The sequence below is a fragment of the Sarcophilus harrisii genome, chromosome 4 (assembly GCF_902635505.1).
Source record: "Sarcophilus harrisii chromosome 4, mSarHar1.11, whole genome shotgun sequence".
NCBI classification, from domain to species: domain Eukaryota; kingdom Metazoa; phylum Chordata; class Mammalia; order Dasyuromorphia; family Dasyuridae; genus Sarcophilus; species Sarcophilus harrisii.
This window is the reverse complement of record NC_045429.1, coordinates 57,788,970-57,807,908: the sequence shown is the minus strand read 5'-3', so window position 1 is coordinate 57,807,908 and position 18,939 is coordinate 57,788,970. Positions and strand designations below refer to the sequence as shown.

The 18,939-nt window shown below is 42.1% G+C and overlaps 1 protein-coding gene across 4 annotated transcripts in view; it reads left to right on the top strand.

Annotated features, from left to right (window-relative positions):
- The first annotated feature begins 1,475 nt into the window (after nt 1–1,475).
- SCYL3 (SCY1 like pseudokinase 3) overlaps nt 1,476–18,939 on the top strand; it is a 31,273-nt gene continuing 13,809 nt past the window's right edge. The window contains exons 1-3 of one of the 4 annotated variants that reach the window (XM_031936857.1): nt 1,476–1,842; nt 8,113–8,327; nt 18,278–18,463. In XM_031936857.1, the coding sequence (XP_031792717.1) occupies nt 8,163–8,327; nt 18,278–18,463 (351 nt within the window). In that variant the 5' untranslated portion in view covers nt 1,476–1,842; nt 8,113–8,162. Of the gene's footprint in view, nt 1,843–2,841; nt 2,915–2,974; nt 3,314–4,866; nt 4,886–8,112; nt 8,328–18,277; nt 18,464–18,939 lie in introns of those variants that run through there. The other 3 variants (XM_031936859.1, XM_031936858.1, XM_031936860.1) reach the window with 3 other exon arrangements.

Below are 18,939 nucleotides of genomic sequence, written 5' to 3'. Positions count from 1 at the left end.
GGTGCAGGGGTAAGAGGTGAAAAATTGGAACAAGAGGTTTGGCAATTGTTAATGCTGTAAAGTTACCCATGTATATATCCTGTAAATAAAAGGCTATTAAATTAAAAAAAAAAAAACAAAGTTGGGGTTCGGTCAGTAAAGAATCCACGGTGGTGGACCGGGACATGGTTAACATGAATAGAGTTGGGGGAGCGCAGGAAGACAAGCTCCTCAGTGGAACTCACAATTACCCAGAAGAAAGCTGCCCTCCGCGAGGCTGGGCCACCCCCTTAGCTGGCAGGCTGACTCCGAAAGGCACTTAGCACCCTCAGAGAGCTGGCTGTCAGGAGTGGCGGTGGGAGGCGCGGGGGACGCCGCGGGGTGCTGGGGGAGGGGAAGGAGGAAGGCACCTGGCCAATAGCGCCCTGCTGGGTCGGCCCAGAGGCAGGCAGCGGCCGCGGGATGGCCCGTGATTAGATCGGACAGGGAAACTTTAACCTCAGGGACAAGCCTCGATTCCTGACAGGGCCTGGCAAGGCCGGATTCCTACGGAGGCGGTTCTCAGGGGTTTGGCGTAACTTGGGCCCCAAAGAGTGGGGCCGTGCGGTTAAACCGATTTCCATCAGGGCTTCGGCCAGCCCGGCCCAGGCCACTCATCACCCGTTAACACTGAGGACAATTGGACACCCGCTAATCACCGACTAAAGAAAATGCTAAGATCCCAAGCGGGAGAGGACCCGAGGGCCTCGCGGGGCATCCCCCACCGCGTGGGTGGGTCTCTGGGCCCCGGGCCCAGCGGGCTCCGGAGGTGCCGGGGCCCAAGACCAAGAGCGGCACCTTCGGCCCCAGCAGGGGGACTTGGGCTCGGGCCCGCCCACTATTACTCAGGATGTATCCCAGCGAGGAGGCTTCCTGCACTTCTCTCCCCAGCTCCCGCGAGGCCCCGGATGCCCGGGTGCCGTTCGGGCCGTCCCGGGCCTGGGTTCCCGCTGCCAGGGACTTTCTCTCCTCGGAAGGGAGAATGGTTGTTTTTAAACGGGACAGCCTTGGAATTCCATTTCCTCGTCTCTAAAATCCAACCGAACAAGCATTTAAGGGGCCGGTGGGGGCGGGAGCTGCAAGTGTATTCAATGTATTTATTTGGAAATCAGTACCTAGGAAAACACAGAGCGGAGAAGGGAGCGGAGCGGAGGAGGGGCTGGGACGGCGTGGCCCCGCCCTCAGGAGCAGGCTCACCTGCGGAACGCACCTCCCGGCCAGTCCCGGCGGAACTAACGCAGCCAGGAGGCGCCCTGAAGTGCCTGCCCGAACTCATCATGGCGGGCAAAACAGGAGTCGTTCCGCACAGAACTTCGGTCCCGGCAGATGAGCCAATGGAAAGGCCGGAGATGTGCCGCGGTCCCGCCCTCTTCCCGTACGATGTGTGGCGAGGAGGCTGGGCAGCCATCTTAGGTTCGGGCGGAAGTAGCCCTTGGAGTCCGAGGGCAGTGGAAGAGAGCCTCCGGAGATCCCTTTCCGGGCGAGGCCTGACTCAAAGTAATAGTCTCCGTTGGCCACAGTGGGGAGCAGAGAGAGACGGCGCCCGTCCTGAGCTGGGCGCCCCGTCCCAGGGCTACGGGGCGAGCACCGCTTTAGCGCGGTTCCGGGCGCAGCCGCCTCGCTGGGGGAGCCGGAGGCCGGCGTTCTGTCCCGTTTCCGGGGGCGTCTCTATGGTGTCGGCTGGACCGAACCCCAGTCAGTGGGCTCAGGGGCCGCAGCCTGGCGGGGCCGGCAGAAGGTCAGGGGTCATAGGTGTCTTCGGTGGCCAAGCGCGGACTGTCGGGAGCCGATACCCTCCGTCTCTCGGCGCTGTCGCCCCCGCAGGTGAGAGGGCCCGGTCTCCGCCGTCTGCCGAAGCCGGCGTCTGGGAGACCGCCCGGGCCGGAGTGGGAGCGGTGGGAGGGTCCCGCGGTCCGGGAGGGCGCGCGCGTCCCGGGGGCTCGAGGCTCACGTGACAAGCCGGAGGGGGTCGGGTTCGCGGCGCCCCCGCCCTCGCGGTAGGGAGCGCTGAGCGCGGACGCCCCCTCCCCAGGGCGGCCGCCGGCCGGGGGTCTCCGAGGCTTCTGGAAAGCCGCTGTGCCCGCCGCTTATCCCCAAGGAGACGCCGGGGGCGGCTGCGGCCCCACGCGCTTTGCGTGGCTTTCTGTCCGAACGCGGCTCATTTGGGAAGGAAAACGTGTCCCGGTCGGCCGGGGGCCGGGCCTGCGGACGCGGGGATGCAGGCCGACCTCGGGGCTCTGCGCCAGGCCCTGGCTCTCCCGGGGAAGGGAAGGGCCCGGAAGCCCGCGGGCGTCCGCGGGTCACCGAGCCTGACCCGGCCCCGCGGGCGCAGGAACCCGACAGTGCTGCGGGGCGCCCGCGGGCGGCGCCTGCCCGGCTTGTTTTGGAGACAGTCGGGGAAGCGGCTCCCCCTGAATCCCACTAAGTGGGAAGCCCCGGACCGAGCCCGCGCCGCTCGTGTGCGGACAACCGGCCCCGCGGAGCGTGTGCGTTCGGACCGGGCCTGTTTGCTTCCCCAGCCCGCACCATTGGAGCCCGCCTTTCTGGAGCGGGAGTCGGGAACTTGTGATTCAAGCGTTTGTGGGACACTGAGATTTTGCGCGGCGCTTCCCTGATGTCTCGCTTTGTCCTTACTCCGGAGGATCGTGGGACGTGGTTGTTATCCCCACCTTGTGGATGAGGACACTGAGGCCGGGGAAATAACAGACTCGGGATTCTGGTCTTTCCCACTCCTGGTCCGTCCTTAGGGTTCTAAGATTTTTCCCCTCGCGACTCCTTTATGCTTGAGGAAATTTTAGCGTGACCCGTTGGCATCCAGGCGTATGAAATAGGTGTACGCATCAAACAATTAATAGATCTTCATTCCACGAACCCCGCGCGGCGTCCGGAACCCCAGGTTAAGAAGCTGCGCGCGGTAGAACGCTAGAACTGTTGTCTGTTTTTGTTCTGAAGATAAATTTTCACTCGTTTTGGTTTTTTCATTGACTTTTTCTCTAGTATAACTAACTGCTTATCAGCTTTATAGCCATTTATTATTGAGGCCAAGAATGTAAATGAAAAAAGGGACATTTGAGGACCTAATTCTGTTTTCCTTTCTGGAGCAGTGAGAACTCTGTAGTTTCCATAGAAACTTCCATTGAAGTCCAAGTGGTTATGTCGACGTCATCTTGCCCTTTACCCTCTGACATGGTTAACCAAAATGCTGCACTTTCTCTCCACCGGGGTTATTAGTATGGAAAGCATGGCAATCGTTGTTTTTTGGGATTTGTGAATGACATCTTTTTTTTCAACTATGGTAACAGATATTTTTCTTTGACAATAGTAGAAGTGAAAGGTTCCTCAGCCAACAAGATCCATATGTGGTATTACATTTCTGCTTTCAAATAGGCAGTCCTAAGGGAGGGAATGTAGGTCGCTTAGTAGGGTCATTATTCTCCTCATCTAGATACTAGGAACAATCTGTCACAAAGTGTTTACTTTCTAATGGAGGATGGTGTGAGTGTAAAGAAAATAATAAAAAAGAAAAGGTTTGAGATACCGGGTATTAACAAATCAGGAAACCGAGAAGGTAGTGCTTGAGGTATTTGTTTAAGTAAGAGGAGAGATTCTTGGAAGCTGAGGTGGGGAGGGAGCTCATTCCAATTGGAGGATGACTTAAGTACAGAGGTCTGGGAAATGAGGAGGAGGAAAGGGCCAGTTTGACTGGATTACCAACTTGGAGAAGGAGTAGCATCCAACAAGGAGGAAAAGACCGGTTGGGTAAGGTTTGAAGGACTTTAAAAGGTGTTTATATGTGCTTCTAAAGGAAAGAGTTTATTGAGTGGGGCAGAGACACTGTCAGACCTGTACTTAAAAGAAAATCACCTGGGCAACATGTGGAGAGAATGGAAGCTAATAGTGAGGAGAGTCTGAACCCCTGAAGGGGCAGCATCACATTTAAGAGAGGAGAAAGAGACAGGTCTTACACATGATTGGAAAGGGGAGTTAGGGAGCTAGGATCATATGGAAACTGAGAGACTGAACAGTGACTGTACCTTTGACAGACTGGGAAGTTTGAAAAAGGGGTAGACTGGGGTAGAGATGTGGAGAAATTGGGTTTAGGATCTCTGGAGCACTGGGTGTGAAATGTTCAGTAGTTAGCTGATGGCATACTGCTGAAGTTCAGAGGAGTGCATTCATTTGCATGGACACAGAGAGGATAACTTTAAGGCCTCCTGAGGCCTCTCTTGATTTCTCTTCCCCTTCAGCTTTTCAGTGTATTAATCTTCCACACTGTTTTGCTTATAATGTATATTTATGTGTGAGCATGTTGTTTTCTCCAAGACAGTATCACATCTTGAGGGCAAGGATTGTTTGGTTTCTTTGTGTGCCCATGCTTCTATATATTAGATGTTTACAAATGTTAATGAGTATCAGGGGACTTGCCAGGATTTGAACTGAGGTTCTCAGATTTTAAATTCAGAATTCTTGACATGATAGTGAACTCAAAGTTTGTTTTTTACACAGAACTTTAGAAATGAGTTTAGTGGTAAGTTCCTGATGATTGTCTTTGGACAACCACTTTTTCCTGTGGTCACAGTACTTCCTCTATGCTTGTGTTCTTGAAAAGTCTGTTCTAAAATGTTTTTTTTTTTTTCTGTCACTTCAACTTAACTACCTCTTGACCCCTTAAACTTTTCCTTGACCCATGTTTATTTTAGGAAGGTACTCTTGTGTGCCTAAAAGGTATTCCCTTTTCCGGGAATGGAGGCAGCATATCTAAATGTATCAGGGCAGGAAGTAGTTTGACATTTATGAGGGGGGTGAAGTCAGTCCTGTCTTGGGACAGCAATCTGCCGCATCTTTTTAAGTCTGATGTGTTTTTCAGGTAAGCATAATTAAGCAGAAGTGTAATGAACTAATGCTGATCATGACACGGCAAGAGGAAAGTGTTGTTTATGAGGGTCTCACATAAGTTGTGGCAAAAAGAGAAGGGAAAATAGGTGATGCACATGACTAAAATATCAGGAGTCTTTTATAATAATTATTAAAATAAACTTTAGGTAAATTGCACACTCATTTTGCTGCATTACTAATTATACTTAGAACTAGGGGAATTTAAAATTTTTTAACATGTGATTAGCATATTTAGCACTTTGGTATGTAGTACTTACAAAATGCCAATTGATCTGCATATTTGTAGCATTTTAAATAAACGTGAATGGAAGAAAATGCTAAAATGATCCAAATAAATCTCATTCATAAAAACTTTTTAAATGCCATTCCATGCTTAGCACACATGGGGTCATTTAATAAATATTGAAGTTAGAGAATAATCTTTAATGATAAAAAATTTTTCTTGCCTGTGCTTTGGGAAATCAGGAAAGTTGGGTATATGATTTTAACTAGAAAAGCTTTATTTGAAATGTTTTAAGTACACTTGAGCTCAGCCTTTATTTTACTAGCATTCTTTTGCCCTCTTGTTTCTTATCTAGTGATTCTTACTTTGCATTGAAGGCTGCTGCGAATGTAAGCCACTTAATGAACTAATACTTAGTTCATTAGCCGGTTCTAAAAGTTCTCCAGGCAAAAAAATAAGTAAACAATTTAAGCGTTAGGTCCATTTGGGGAAATTATTGCATGTAATTTACTTGGGAATAAAGAATAATGAGAGCTTTTGTATAGTGCTTCAAGATTTACAAAGTACTTTCCATTTGATTTTCACAAATCTGGGAGATAGATGCACTTATTGTCCTTATTTCAAAGAGGAGAAAACTAGGCACATTGAGGTTAAATGGTCTTGTTCAAGGTCAAGCTAGTAAGTATCTGAGGTAATATTTGAACTCCAGATCCAGTGTTCTACCTAGTGTGCTTTTTGCCTGCATCACAAACCAATAGATGTAAAGTATTTTACCTTTCAAAAAAATCAGATATCAAATATTTTAAAACTACACTACTCTGCCTTTCAACTTTTGTTTATAAGTTAAAGTAACTTTTTACATTTCCCTCTCTCATATCTCATTAATTTGATTCTGAAATGTTTTTAATTCTGTCTTTGCCCCTATCATTTACATGAATCTCTTTCTGATCTATTTCTCACTCAGATAAAGACCCTCCTTGGTTCTTTATTTGGATGTAACAATAGCCTCCTAACAAGTTTGTCATTTCCATTCTCTCCCTTTTTGGATTGGCCTTCAATATTGCAGACATTACTGCCAAATAGTTCTTCCTCTTGGATACATATGGTCAGATCACTCTTCTCAAAAACCTAAAGTGAGACTCGCTATTGTCTACAAAAAAAGTTCATTCTTGTTTGGCATTCAGAAGCATTCTACAATCAGGTGCTACTCTGCCTTTTCAGTCTTATCTATTATAGCTCATTTTCACTTTACTTTTTACTCTGCCTGACTCAGTACCCTAACCCTTCAAACATACCCGGTACTTTCCTTTCTCTGAGTCTCTTCTCATGCTATTTTTTTATGTTTGGAATGCCTTGTTTATCTTTTTGTGTCTGTTAAATTCTAATCCATTCTTTTAAAAAGCACACTCAAATGCCCTACTTCTTTAGGAAATGATCTTTACTCTCAGTTCTTAATATCATATTAAAAAAAATATGTTACGACTCTATAATGCCCGTAAATCATTTATTATTTGGTATTGTGATTTTTATTACCTCATTTTGTTGCCTTTTGTTCTGTGGCTTTTTGTCATCAGGACATTTCTCAAGTTCCCATCCTTTTTGACCTTTGTACTATGGGACAGGTGACACTCTGTTTCTTTTGGTACTTTCTCCTCCCTGGGTCTTCATGATACATTAGTTCTGGTTCCGATTTGCAGAATCATAACTCACCTCTTGTCCCTGAAGTGGCTGTCCTGGCCCTCTATACTCGCCTCTCTCCTCCTCCTCTCCTAGCTTCCACGGGCTCACTTACCCCCAATGGGCGGGCAGGCAGGCCCAAGTGTTTCTCCTGAGTCCCTGTCCTGTGTCTCCATCTACTTGTCACCTAGATATTTTCACCATGACTACAACAGGACTTAGTAGTTTTCTTTCTGAACCATTTTCATTAATGGTACCTTTGGTTTACAAAATAGGAGTCGTTCTCAACTCTCCATTTTTATTATTCTGCCTGGCATTAAATCCTCTCAATTCTGCCTCCTCAAGGTTTCTTATAGCTATTTCCTTCTCTAAATCTTTATAATTTCTTGCCTGGATCTGTGCAGTAGATTCCTAATTAGTATTCCAGCATCCCGTCTCTCTTTCACAATCCATCGACAACACAGCAGCTAGATTGAAATTTCTGATTCATCTGCCTGACCACTTCCCTCCCTTGTTCCGGAAGCTTCAGTTCTTTGTTACTAGACTAATTGGTATTGAAAGCTCTTTTTACAATGTGGTTCCAGTCAGTCTTCCTATACATATTTTCTATTATTCCTTCTCAACTCTGTTCCACCAGACTAGCCCATTTGCTGTTCCCCATGTATGACAGTTCATTTCCTGCCCCTCTGCCTTTGCATAAGCTGCAAGTTTCTTGGGAATCTGTTACACCTCTTGGAGACCCCAGATCCCTTTTCAAGAATCCTTTCTGTATTCCCTTAGGTGTTCCCCTAGTTTGCCCCTTCACTGTATTTATTTTGTACATCTCCTATACATATCCATGAATATGTTATGTCCCCCCCAGGAGAATGTAAGGACTTTGAGGGTCTTATTTATAAATATCTCCAACACTTAGCATAGTGCTTGGCACATAGTAAGCACTTAATAAATGCTTTGTTGATGGATAAAATTATAAATCTGGAGGGTCTTGTGAAACTGGTGATCTTGTTTTAAAATTTGCTGAAATAAACGGGCTGGGAAGCACAAGCTCCCTTATTTCTCTGGGCCCTCCCACACAGGATTCCCTGGGGAGAGGTGCTGAAGATACTCCAAAGCCCTTAGTCTGGGATATTGGCTGATTGCTGAGCATTTATTCTTTAATGAGAACTGTCGGGAGGTTCAAAGGATTCTGAAAAGTCTAAGGGAGAGACTCTTTTTAAAAAGTTCAATTTTAGGAGTGAGTCTTCTGTTTTGTTGCTTAATGTATAGGTGGATTTAATGTTTTTGGAAATCTCTTTTAGGTCTGTGTTTCTGAGAAGAAACCCCACCTCAGCTTCACTGCTCACAAGGTATGGGATCTGAGAACAGTGCTTTAAAGAGCTACACCCTTCAAGAGCCGCCCTTCAGCCTCCCTGCTGGACTGGTTGTTTATCCAGCCGTGCTACAAGATGGCAAGCTTGCCTCGGTTTTTGTATACAAGAGAGAAAATGAAGACAAGGTTAATAAAGCTGCCAAGGTACTGTAGAGGAGATGACTTTACTTAATAATCAGCACCTGCTGCTATCTCCATTTATCATTTCCTATTAAAAAAAAAACAAAAAACAAACCCAAAACTTGAATCCAAGAAAGGACAGATTTCTTTCTGAAATAAATGAGATGAGAGGTTCCAGAGGTTTATTCATAGCTTCCTTTAAAAACTTAGCAGTTTTTGAGAATGTCTCCAACTGGTGGGACATTACCAAGTATAATCTCCAAATAAAACAGTTTTATAAAAATCAATGTGATTGATTTTGTCATTTACTTTTTTGAGGTTTTATATGAACTTTTTTTGTGAGGCTAATTTTACTATGCCCAGTTACAGTAACAGGTTGTTCTATCTTAGGGGAAATGTTAAAAGTATGTTTTGCAACTTAATTTATTGCTGCAAGTGTAAATGGAAACTATTTGCCCTGGGAACTTTGGGGCTTAAACTGCAAAGTGACGATTATCTATATTTTACTTTTGCTACTTCTGTTAAATTATTCAACAGTCTATCAGTATGTCATCCAAGGAACTTATCCTATATGGGGATGAAACTCCATAGTCAGTAAAATGGTTTTGAATGCCTTTGTATATTACAGTGAAGTTTTTCTAGAGAAAAACCAATCATCAACTCATATATCTCCAGATAGTTTTTAAAAATAAAGAACTGAGCCTCCCAAAAAATGATCCTCCCAAAAAAAGGTATTACTAAGCATTTAAAAAATGAGCAAGATTATTGTTACTAAATTTTTTTTTCTTTTTTTAAGCAAATATTGTTTTAGATAATTGCATTTTTAAATGTTACATATAATTTCAGATCTCTTGTATAATTATGTGTATTACATAGGACTTTGATTATAGTGCTATTGTTGATTTTAATAATTGAAGAAGTTTGTGGTTGTATCTTTGATTTTATTATTATATTTGTTCTATGATTCATTTGATGCTGAGTCTTTGATTAGGGACATAATCCCCTAATTAAAATATTTCTCTGGGAAATCACAGTCCAATTTATAACAATGCACTTTATGATATAGTTTCAAAGAAATAGTAAAATTGGGAAATACTTAATCTATATTAAAACTAAATAATTTTCTTTTTAGTGAAACCTTTACCTCTGTCCCACTCCAGATATTAATAATTTGGTAGAAATTGTGGAAAATGCATTGTCTATTGACAACCCTCCTCAGCGTAGGATGCCAGTATTTTCTGATAGAATACTTCTAGAGTGAAAACAAAAGACCATGGGTCTAGTCCTATCTAAGTCGCATTTGAACTTGATTCTATTTTCTTATCTTAAGTGAGAATAATATCTGTCCTGCCTCCCTCACAGGGTTGTTGTGAGGGCCAAATGAATATGTGAAAGTGCTTTGAGAAGTACTACACACCTATGACTTCAGAATTAATTAAATGAATAGGGCTCTTTTTGGACTAGGAATTATTTTATGTGTTATGACTTGTGTTTTTTAAAATCCATTCTAAAACTGTAATGTGTTTTTAAAGAATGCATCTGATTTAGAAATGTTCTTATTTTTTTCTAGACCACATGTGATTTGAGAGAAAGAGGAATGTGTCCTTGTTATGTGAAGTTTTTTTTTTAATACAGTAAATGTTTTTCTCTCTGAATTTGTACAAATGACTGTAGAAGAATTTGATATTTTTATCAAAGGTGGGAGCATTTTCCAAAATTAATGGTTTGCGACTTAATGAATACCTCTTGGACTAGACTACAGGGCAGTAAAAAAAAAAAAAAATTGGATGTTAAGTATTTTTATAATTTAGCTTTTATCTTATGTTATGGATGACCAAAATAATTGGCTTCAGTTTAAAGTCATTAGCAGAAATAACCATGAGATTTATAAAACTGCTTCCATATTGTCTAAGCATACAGAAAAGAACCAGAAATTCATATTTTCATGGTCCTTTCTTAGAAAGATATAATATGTAGCACAACTTGCCAAACTTTTGAATATGATGATTCCATTATCAGTAAAGACATTAAAAGTGAATGATGTGCTATTTATTGTATTATTGAAAGAAAGTGATTCCTTTTTATAATGTTACATATAAAACCTGTTTATGTGAAGAGGAATTATAAAGCTCTTTGGTTTGTTGCACGTAGTTAGAGCTGGAGTTTCCATATTACCATATATATTGCAACAAATGTAGAAGTGCTGTTTTAGGGAAGTGGAAACTTGAGGCCAATTTTTCATGAATAGTAACGTTTGGCCAAGCTTTTAAACATCAGCTGAGTTTTATATGCAAAGGCACTTATGGAAAACCCTAGTACAACACCAGTTCTGGCTTTCTTGAGTACCCAGTAGGGCTTGGTCTAACAATAAGTGCCAGGTATCTTTTGACAAGATTAGATCTATAATACCATCCAATGTTTATTATTACAGGTTTAGGCCAAAGTCTTTAGCAGCTGTGGCCAGAGTTAAATTCATGTGCAAAAGGAGAGGTTTGTTTTTAAAGCAACTCTTCAAATGCTTCCACACTGAACTATAGCAAAAGTATCAGATCTGAAACTTCAGTCTGAATAATCTGAAAAGGAACAATATGAAATTCTATCTAAATTATCTTTGGGCTAGTAATGAACACTTGAGAAATGTGGGATTTGGTGCATTTGGTTTCAGCGGTTTTACTGAGTCTGAACCACTGAACTACTTTTAGTTGAATTACTACTTTCTCTGAGAGTTTTGGTTTTTGATCTTGCTATCATTGATTTAAGCAGGATTGTTGTGAGGATCAAGTACAATAAAAGCTTGTCCTATGTGGTAGGCCCTACATCAGTATTCTATCGGCGACAGCATCTGCCTCTCTGTGCCTTAGTTTCTTATGTATAAAAATGAAAGGATTGGACTAGAAAACCTCCAAGGTTCCTTTTTTTTTTTTTAATACCTTTTTATTTACAAGATATATACATAGGTAATTTTTCAGCATTAACAGTTGCAAATCCTTTTGTTCCAACTTTTTCCTTCCTTCCTCCCACCCCTTCCCCCAGACGGCAGGTTGACCAGTACATGTTAAATATGTTAAAGTATAAGTTAAATACAATATATGTATACATGTCCATACAGTTATTTTGCTGTATAAAAAGAGTTGGACTTTGAAATAGTGTACAATTGGCCTGTGAAGGAAATCAGAAATGCAGGTGGACAAAAATAGAGAGATTGGTAATTCTGTGTAGTGGCAAGGTTCCTTCTAATCACAAAACATTGATCTTGTGATGTTACTTATACTTTAGTTTTTGCTTAGTATCTTCTGTGTTGATCCCTTGTTTTCCCTAGCCTAGCAGGTATTGTTGTTAGTAGTACTTTGTTCTGTGTTTGTTAGGAGTTGGGGGGAGTGTAGCTATCACAGCAGCTATTATTAGATATCTGAAATAATGGGCTGTGCTCTCTGATTATAGAACAATTGGGGATCTGCATCAATTATAGAACATCATTATAGAACAATTGGGGATCTTGGCAGTTTCAGGTAAGTAGTGAGATCAGAAGGCAGATTGAAGTGAGAGAAATTGGGGTAAAAGAGATTTGTTCTGGGACTTTGGTTGTGAAATGGAAAAGTGGAGGGAAATGGTTTCACAGGTCATAGTCAAGTGAAGGAATAGGGAAGACCTGGGTATGGACAGTGAGAAAAAAGCAGTAGATAGGGAGAGTGCAAAGAAAAGAGATCTTCATCATTGTATTTATAGGTTGAAAGGGCTTTTTACCATGTCATTCTACAAGACATTTAGAGTCAAGAGGGTCTTTGTCTCCCCTATGTGCTAAGTAAGAACTGTGCACATTTCCACCTGGGGATACAAAGAAAAGGGAAAAATAGTTCCTTTTCTTAAATATCTCACATCTATTGGGGGAGAGAACATGCACTACAGACAAGATAAATTGAGTATAATTGACAAGAGATTAGCAAGATGGGAGGCCAAGATATTCCTGCAAGAAAGATCTTTGTTTATCCTTTGTTCTCTAAGTGGACCTTGATGTCAGGTAGGTGATATCATGACTTGCAAATGAATTGGATTTCAGGGAGGGAGGGTTGCAAAAGTCATTTGAGGAGCTGGAGCTGGACTGGAGATGAAGGAGAGATGGGACTTGAAGGAAACCAGGACAATCAGGAAATGAGAAGGGAGAGAATTATGGGCATAAAGGGAAAGCCAGGGAAAATGCAGTGGTAAGAGATAGATTATCTTGTTTAAGGAGGAGCAAGTAGACAGACTGGTGTCCCTGGGTTGATATATGAGCAAAGATTAAGAAAACTCAAAAGGAGGGGAAGAGCTTTGAACACCAAACAAGTTTATACATTTGCCTGCAAGTAATAGAGAGCTGTTGGGATTTATTGAATAGGGAGATGATATGGTCAGATGGGGTGGACTGGAGTGAGGAAAGAAGATCCCTGAAGACTAAGGCTATGTTGTAATTTAGATGTGGGGCCATGAGGGCCTGTTCAGGGTAGTGAAGGTGTGAAGCTGGTAGGTAAGGAGAGTTTGAGTGATGCCCCCAAGGGCACGAGCCAGGGTACCTGGAGGATTGCAGTATCACAAGAGTAATAAGGTTTAGGGGGAAAGATAATGAGTTTAATTTTGGACATTCTGAGTTTTAAGGTGTCAGGCAGTTAGTAATGTGAGTGTGGAGGTTTGGAGAAAGGTTAGGGGTAGGTGAGAATCATCTACATAAAAATGAATCCGTGAGAGATCAAGCAACACAGTATAGAGGGAGGAAAGAGCCCCGAACAGAACCTTGGAGCTACTCACAGTTAGTGCGTATAACCTGGATAAAGGTTCAGCCAAAGAAACTGAGCAGTGCTCTAACAAATGGGAGGAGATTAGTGTCAGGAAAACCTAGTGGGAAGAGAGTGTCAGGGAGATGAGGTTGATCCATAGTGTCAGCATCTGCAGAAAGGCCAAGTACAGTTCAGAGATAAGACCGACTGAAATGAACAACAAATGGGCTTATCAAGAATGGTTAGATGTGTTGTATCAAGTCCAGACTGTTTACCATATTACCTCTAATAAATACATGTTACTACACTGCCATTTTGGAAGTTATTTCCTAAAATGCAAACATAAAGCTTGAAGAGACCAATTCTACTATATTGTCTTGGTCTATTCGGTTAATATGTATTAATATTTGTATTTTAAGAGGACAAAAATTAGAATGTGTGTGTATGTGTTTGGGCAGTTGCATGGGATGGGAATGGTCAAGGGGCTAGTTCTAAGGAAAGATGGGATTAAGGATATATGTAGAATGGTTGGCCTTGGTAAGGAAACACTTTTGCAGAAGCCAAAAAAAAAAAAACAAAAAACCAGAATGAAATTCTACCTTTGTTTGAAATAATTCTTAGGTGAGGGGGTAGAGGGAAGGCTGAAGGAAATTTAAATTAAAAATTTTTGAATTAAATTAAAATCCAGCTCATGGCCCACTTTCATGAAGCTTTCCTCTGGTTTATAAGAACAATTATTCTTCAACTTTCCAATATAATATCTTGCTGTCAGTTTTTTTAAAAAAAGTTACGTGTTTATAAAAGTAGCCGAGAAATGAAATTTACTAAGTTAATTGACATGCGTTAAAGAGGATATGATGTTTATTAATAATATAGTATTTTCTTTGGCCTATTTTGTTACTATAAAGCTGAACATCTGTGATTTGGATAATTTTAGCCCTTCCCCCCCAAAAAGAAAGTACAAGTCATTGACCTTGACTTCATTAGTAGCAAAAATCTTAAGAGTATATTATTGAAAGGATGGTGAATGAATATAAAAAAATGAAATGTCAGAGACAGCTTTGAACAAGCTTAGGTAATCCCAAACTAATCATTTTTCCTTTATTGACTGGTATAGCAAATGTATTAGTCTAATCAAAAGAATGCTATAGCTAATTTCCCTGGATTTCAGGAGAGCACTTGACAGAGTCTCATGATAATCTTGTGGAAAAGGTGCATTTAGAACTTAATGACTAACCCAGAGTAGTCATCCTTTGATAACTGGTTTCAAAGGAAGTTTCTAGTAGATTGTCTTAGAGATATATTCTTGGCTCAGTGCTAGTTAAACAGATGTTGAATTAGACAAAGAAGGCATGATTATCAAATTTGCAGATGACTCAAAACTAGGAAGAATGATGGTCAAGATTCAAAAAGATCTATAGCTTCGACTGGGTTGAGTGTAAGAAGATGAAATTTAACAGGGGAAAATGAAAGTCTTACACTTTGAAAAAACAGCCTACGAACAAATACAAAAAGGGAAGCATGGCTAGACATTAGTTTGAAAAAATAAGTTTTTATGTATGTATGTGTAAAATAAGGCCTTTCTATAGAATGACAGCTTGCCATGTGTCAGAAGTGATACGGCAGCCCAGAAAGCTAACGTGATCTGAGGGAAGCCTAGGGGGTGTCCAGGCCTAGGCAAGGTGATGATGGTCCTACTGTCCTCTACCCTGGTCAGATTGTACTTGATGCACTTCATTCAGTTCTGGGTACCACATTTTGGGAAATAAGTTGATAAACTTCTAGAGGAAGCAAGCTAGCAAGGCAAAGGTCTTCAAGAAAATGGTCTATGAGCTTTGGTTGAAACATTCCCAGATGCTTATCCTGGAGAAGAAAGAAGCTATTTATGCAAAATGAAATGCTTTGCCTTAAGTGGGTCCCATCTACTATACTTCTGGGCATGTTGTTGAAAGAGGATCCCTTTTCTTGGTATGGATTAGAATAGGTGTTCTTTAAGGTCTCTCCAGCTCTGAGATTCTGTGACATTATGATCACAGAAAAGTAGTGTTTTGGACAGATGCGTCTCTTAAATGTATGATTCCCAAACACAGTCCTGTTGTGATCTAGTTTTTAAATGGGAGAGAGGGGAGAAATTCATTGACCACTTGCTTCATGCTCATTGAAAACCAAGTAGTATACAGGAATAGATGGTGCACATGGTATTCCTTAAATGGTAAAACATATATCAGGTGACTTTCCTAGGTCACAAAGCAAGTAAGATAGAGCTAGGAATCAAATGAACCCCAAAACATGTGTTAAGTGTCTGTTGTATGCAAGGGGAGGAATTGTAATATATAATAGAAAGCTGGTCTCCAGCCAAGAATTGGATTTACACCCTAACTTTTGTACTTAGCTGGCTCTCTGCCTTGGAAAAGTGGCTTTGTTTTAGTATTTCAGGCAATTTCTAAGACTGTTTTGCAAATCAAATTCAGATCTACAGTGATGGAGAGAATTTCCTTACCAAGAGTTCGCTGTACCCATGAAATAACAGGCCTGGTATCTCCCTCCTCCATGTCTTCTCCTCATTCCCTCCACTCAGCTGTGAAAGTGCAGGGGATTTCAGAGATCAGTCCTCAGCCTCCCTGCCCTTAACGAGCTTCCATTCTAAGTGGCCTGAATTTTAATAGCAATAGAAGGAAAAGCACCACAAAAAATCAGATGAAATGTCAGACTGCCCCTGACATTACAAACCTAAAAGTACAATATAAATGTTCTGGAGTCAGCTCAGTGCCATGTAAAGAATGGTGAATTTGGAATCAAGGAGACCTGGGACTGAATCCCTTTTCAGGCCCTCTGACCTGGGTGGCCCTCAGACCCGACTTCTTGGGTTTCGGGTCCTCCGTGGGTATAATCTGTTTCGGAACTGCTGGGAGGATCATAGTGTGAAGTGCTTCCCAGAATTCCATATGATAGAAAGAGTGAACTGTTGTTCCTATAGCTACTTTTAAGCCAGTGCCAGCACCATGTGAAATAGAGTAACCCACCACCAATAGGGGCAGGACGCTGTGGGGTCCCCAATGAGAACTAGGGATTGCGAGTCAGTAGTCCTGACTAAATCCTGGCTTCTGACCTGTGACCCTCTCACCTCTTTGGGTCTCAGTTTCTTTAAATGTAAAATGACCTAGACTAGATGACCTCTTAGAACCTTTCCAGGCCTGCAAACTTATTGTGTAGGGCACATACATTTTTTGAACAATGCCTCATATCTATGTTGATTTCATGCTGTAATATAAAAAAGTAAACTTTTGGGGCAGAGAGATTTTTTTTAATGCTATGTATTTCCTTAAACAGTTTGTGAAGTCCCCTCTCTTAAAGATTTAAACAGTAATTAGCAACTGATAACTAGTCTATACCATAAATTTAACAAAAGTGCATGCTGCCTGGGTTAGCACACACTGGACAAAGAACAAGGGTAATAATAAAGTGAATTAGGGTATTGTGTTTGCTCCCATGCTTTTTAGCCTGATAATTTCAGCATGATGCCTTCAACAAGGATCAAAATTATCATTGAAGTCAGCTACTATATTGACAGTAAGTTATTTAACTTGAAAAGACTCTGAGCCAAAGTGAACGGACACTTGGTGTGTGACTTTTTGTTTGTAGATGATTATGCACTTGGTGCAGACTCAGTTCTCTGCTGCTTGTGCTAATTTTGGCCTACCGATTAACAGGAAAAGAGATACAGAGGAAAACAGAGCAGCGATATATGGAACTGTCTGTTACAGCAAGTGGAGAATTTTGAATGCTGTGGATGAGTTCATTTACCTTGGCAATTTTCAGGATGATGAGGTTGATGTACGCATTGCCAGAACTTAAGTGTTTGGAAGACTCCAAAGGAAATTGTGGGAGAAAGAAAGGCATGAGGCTGCTTGCCAAATTGAAGGTTTACAGAGCCTCTGTGCTGACCTTATTGTTATATGGCTGTGAAACCTGGACAGTATACCAGCCCCACGCCAGGAAAGTGAATTGTTTCCATTTGAATTGTCTTAGGAAGATTCTGAAGATCACCTGGCTGGATAAGATACCAGACACTGAGGTCCTCTCCCTTGAGCTGCACTGGGAAGCATGCAAACGCCATTGATGAGCTAGCCATGTTGTTTGAATGATATACTTGCCTAAAAAAGACTTTTATGGAAAAATCACCCAAGACAAGTGCTCACATCAAGTTCAGAAGTAATATAAGGACACTCTCAAAGTCTCTCTGAAGACCTCTGAAATCAGTTATGGGACATGGAAGATGCTGGCAGAGGACCATGCAGCATGGCATTCTTGCCTCAAAGAAGGTGAAAAACCAGAATTGTGGTAGCTCAAAAGAAATATGAGATCCACCAGATTTAGAGACATCTCAATCCCAATTGTTTGTGTGAACTATTTGTGCCTAACTGTGGTAGAGCCTTCTTAACTTGTATTGGTCTGATGGGCAACATTGTATCTTGACTCCAACATAGTGATTTCATTTTGGTCCTCTTCAAAGAACAAGGGACAACATCTGATCCAGCACTGCTACTTGTCATGAAATTAAATAGTGAATTGAAATAGTGAACATCAAACTAGAATTGAGAAAAGTAAATATCGTAGGATTGTAGATCTGGACTGGAAGGGACCTCAGAGAACATCTAGTACAACCCCTTTTAACAGGTAAGAAAACTGAGGCTGAGAGAAGTTGTGACTTGCTCAGGATCACACAGATAGTAAGCATTGGAGCAGGATTTAAACCCAGGCCTTTTGACTTTAGAGCCATGCTTTTTCCCTTGTCTCATTTCTTGAGGCTATGCAGCAGCACTATGATGGAGACCTATTATGGTTTGTTGTTCAGTTGAATCAGACCCTTTGTGACCTCCTTTGGGGATTTCTTGGCCATTTTCTTCTCTAGTTCATTTTATAGATGAGGAAACTGAGGCATATAGGGTGAAGGGGCTTGCCCAGTGCCACATAGCTAGTGAGTGAGGCCAGACTTAACCTCAGAAAGATGAGTCTTTGACTCCCGGCTCAGTGCTCTAAGTGCCCAATATGGACTAAAACTGTATATGGACTGTTAGAATCCAAGACTCTTGATTGATCGTTCTTAATTCCCCTGATCCCCTCTCTATCATCTGTGATGACATCTGTTAATAAGTTGAGTTTAAAGTTTATAATTATTTCTCTGCTGTCTTTCTCTGCCTCTTTCTCTTTTGTTTCTTAAAGCACTTGAAGACCCTGCGCCATCCCTGCTTGCTGCGGTTCCTGTCTTGCACTGTGGACACCAGTGGCATCCACCTGGTCACTGAAAGAGTGCAGCCCCTTGCTGTGGCTCTGGAAACACTGTCTGCCGCGGAGCTCTGTGCTGGCATCTATGATATATTACTGGCTCTCATTTTCCTTCATGACAGAGTGAGTATCAAAGCCCAAGCCTTTGGGGAATAAATGGTCCTATGGGTGGTATATGACATGCTATGATTAGAGCTCTCAGGATGCTATCTGGGTCAATGTTTTAGAATGACATTGTGCACTCTACAGAGAGAGAAGCTTTTATTTAAAACTACTTATAAGTGGGCATTATTGTCCAGATCGTGGACTTTTAAACATGGTAATCCTCAGAATGTTGAAGAGTGGAATGGCTCGCTATCAGGTATAGCTGGCAGAACTGGGTATTAGTCTCACCAAGCTGGTCGGAGTCCATAAGTCACAGTCTTGAGGGATGATCCCTTTAGAGTTGGAAAAGACTTTTAAGTCCTTTAATTGAATTCTGATTTTACAGATAAGAAAGGTGGCTCACTCCAAGCCCACACAGGTAGGTAGGGACTCAAACCTAGGCCCTTGAGCTCCAGCTCCAGAGCTCTTTGCAAGCCTCAGGATGCCTGGTTTTT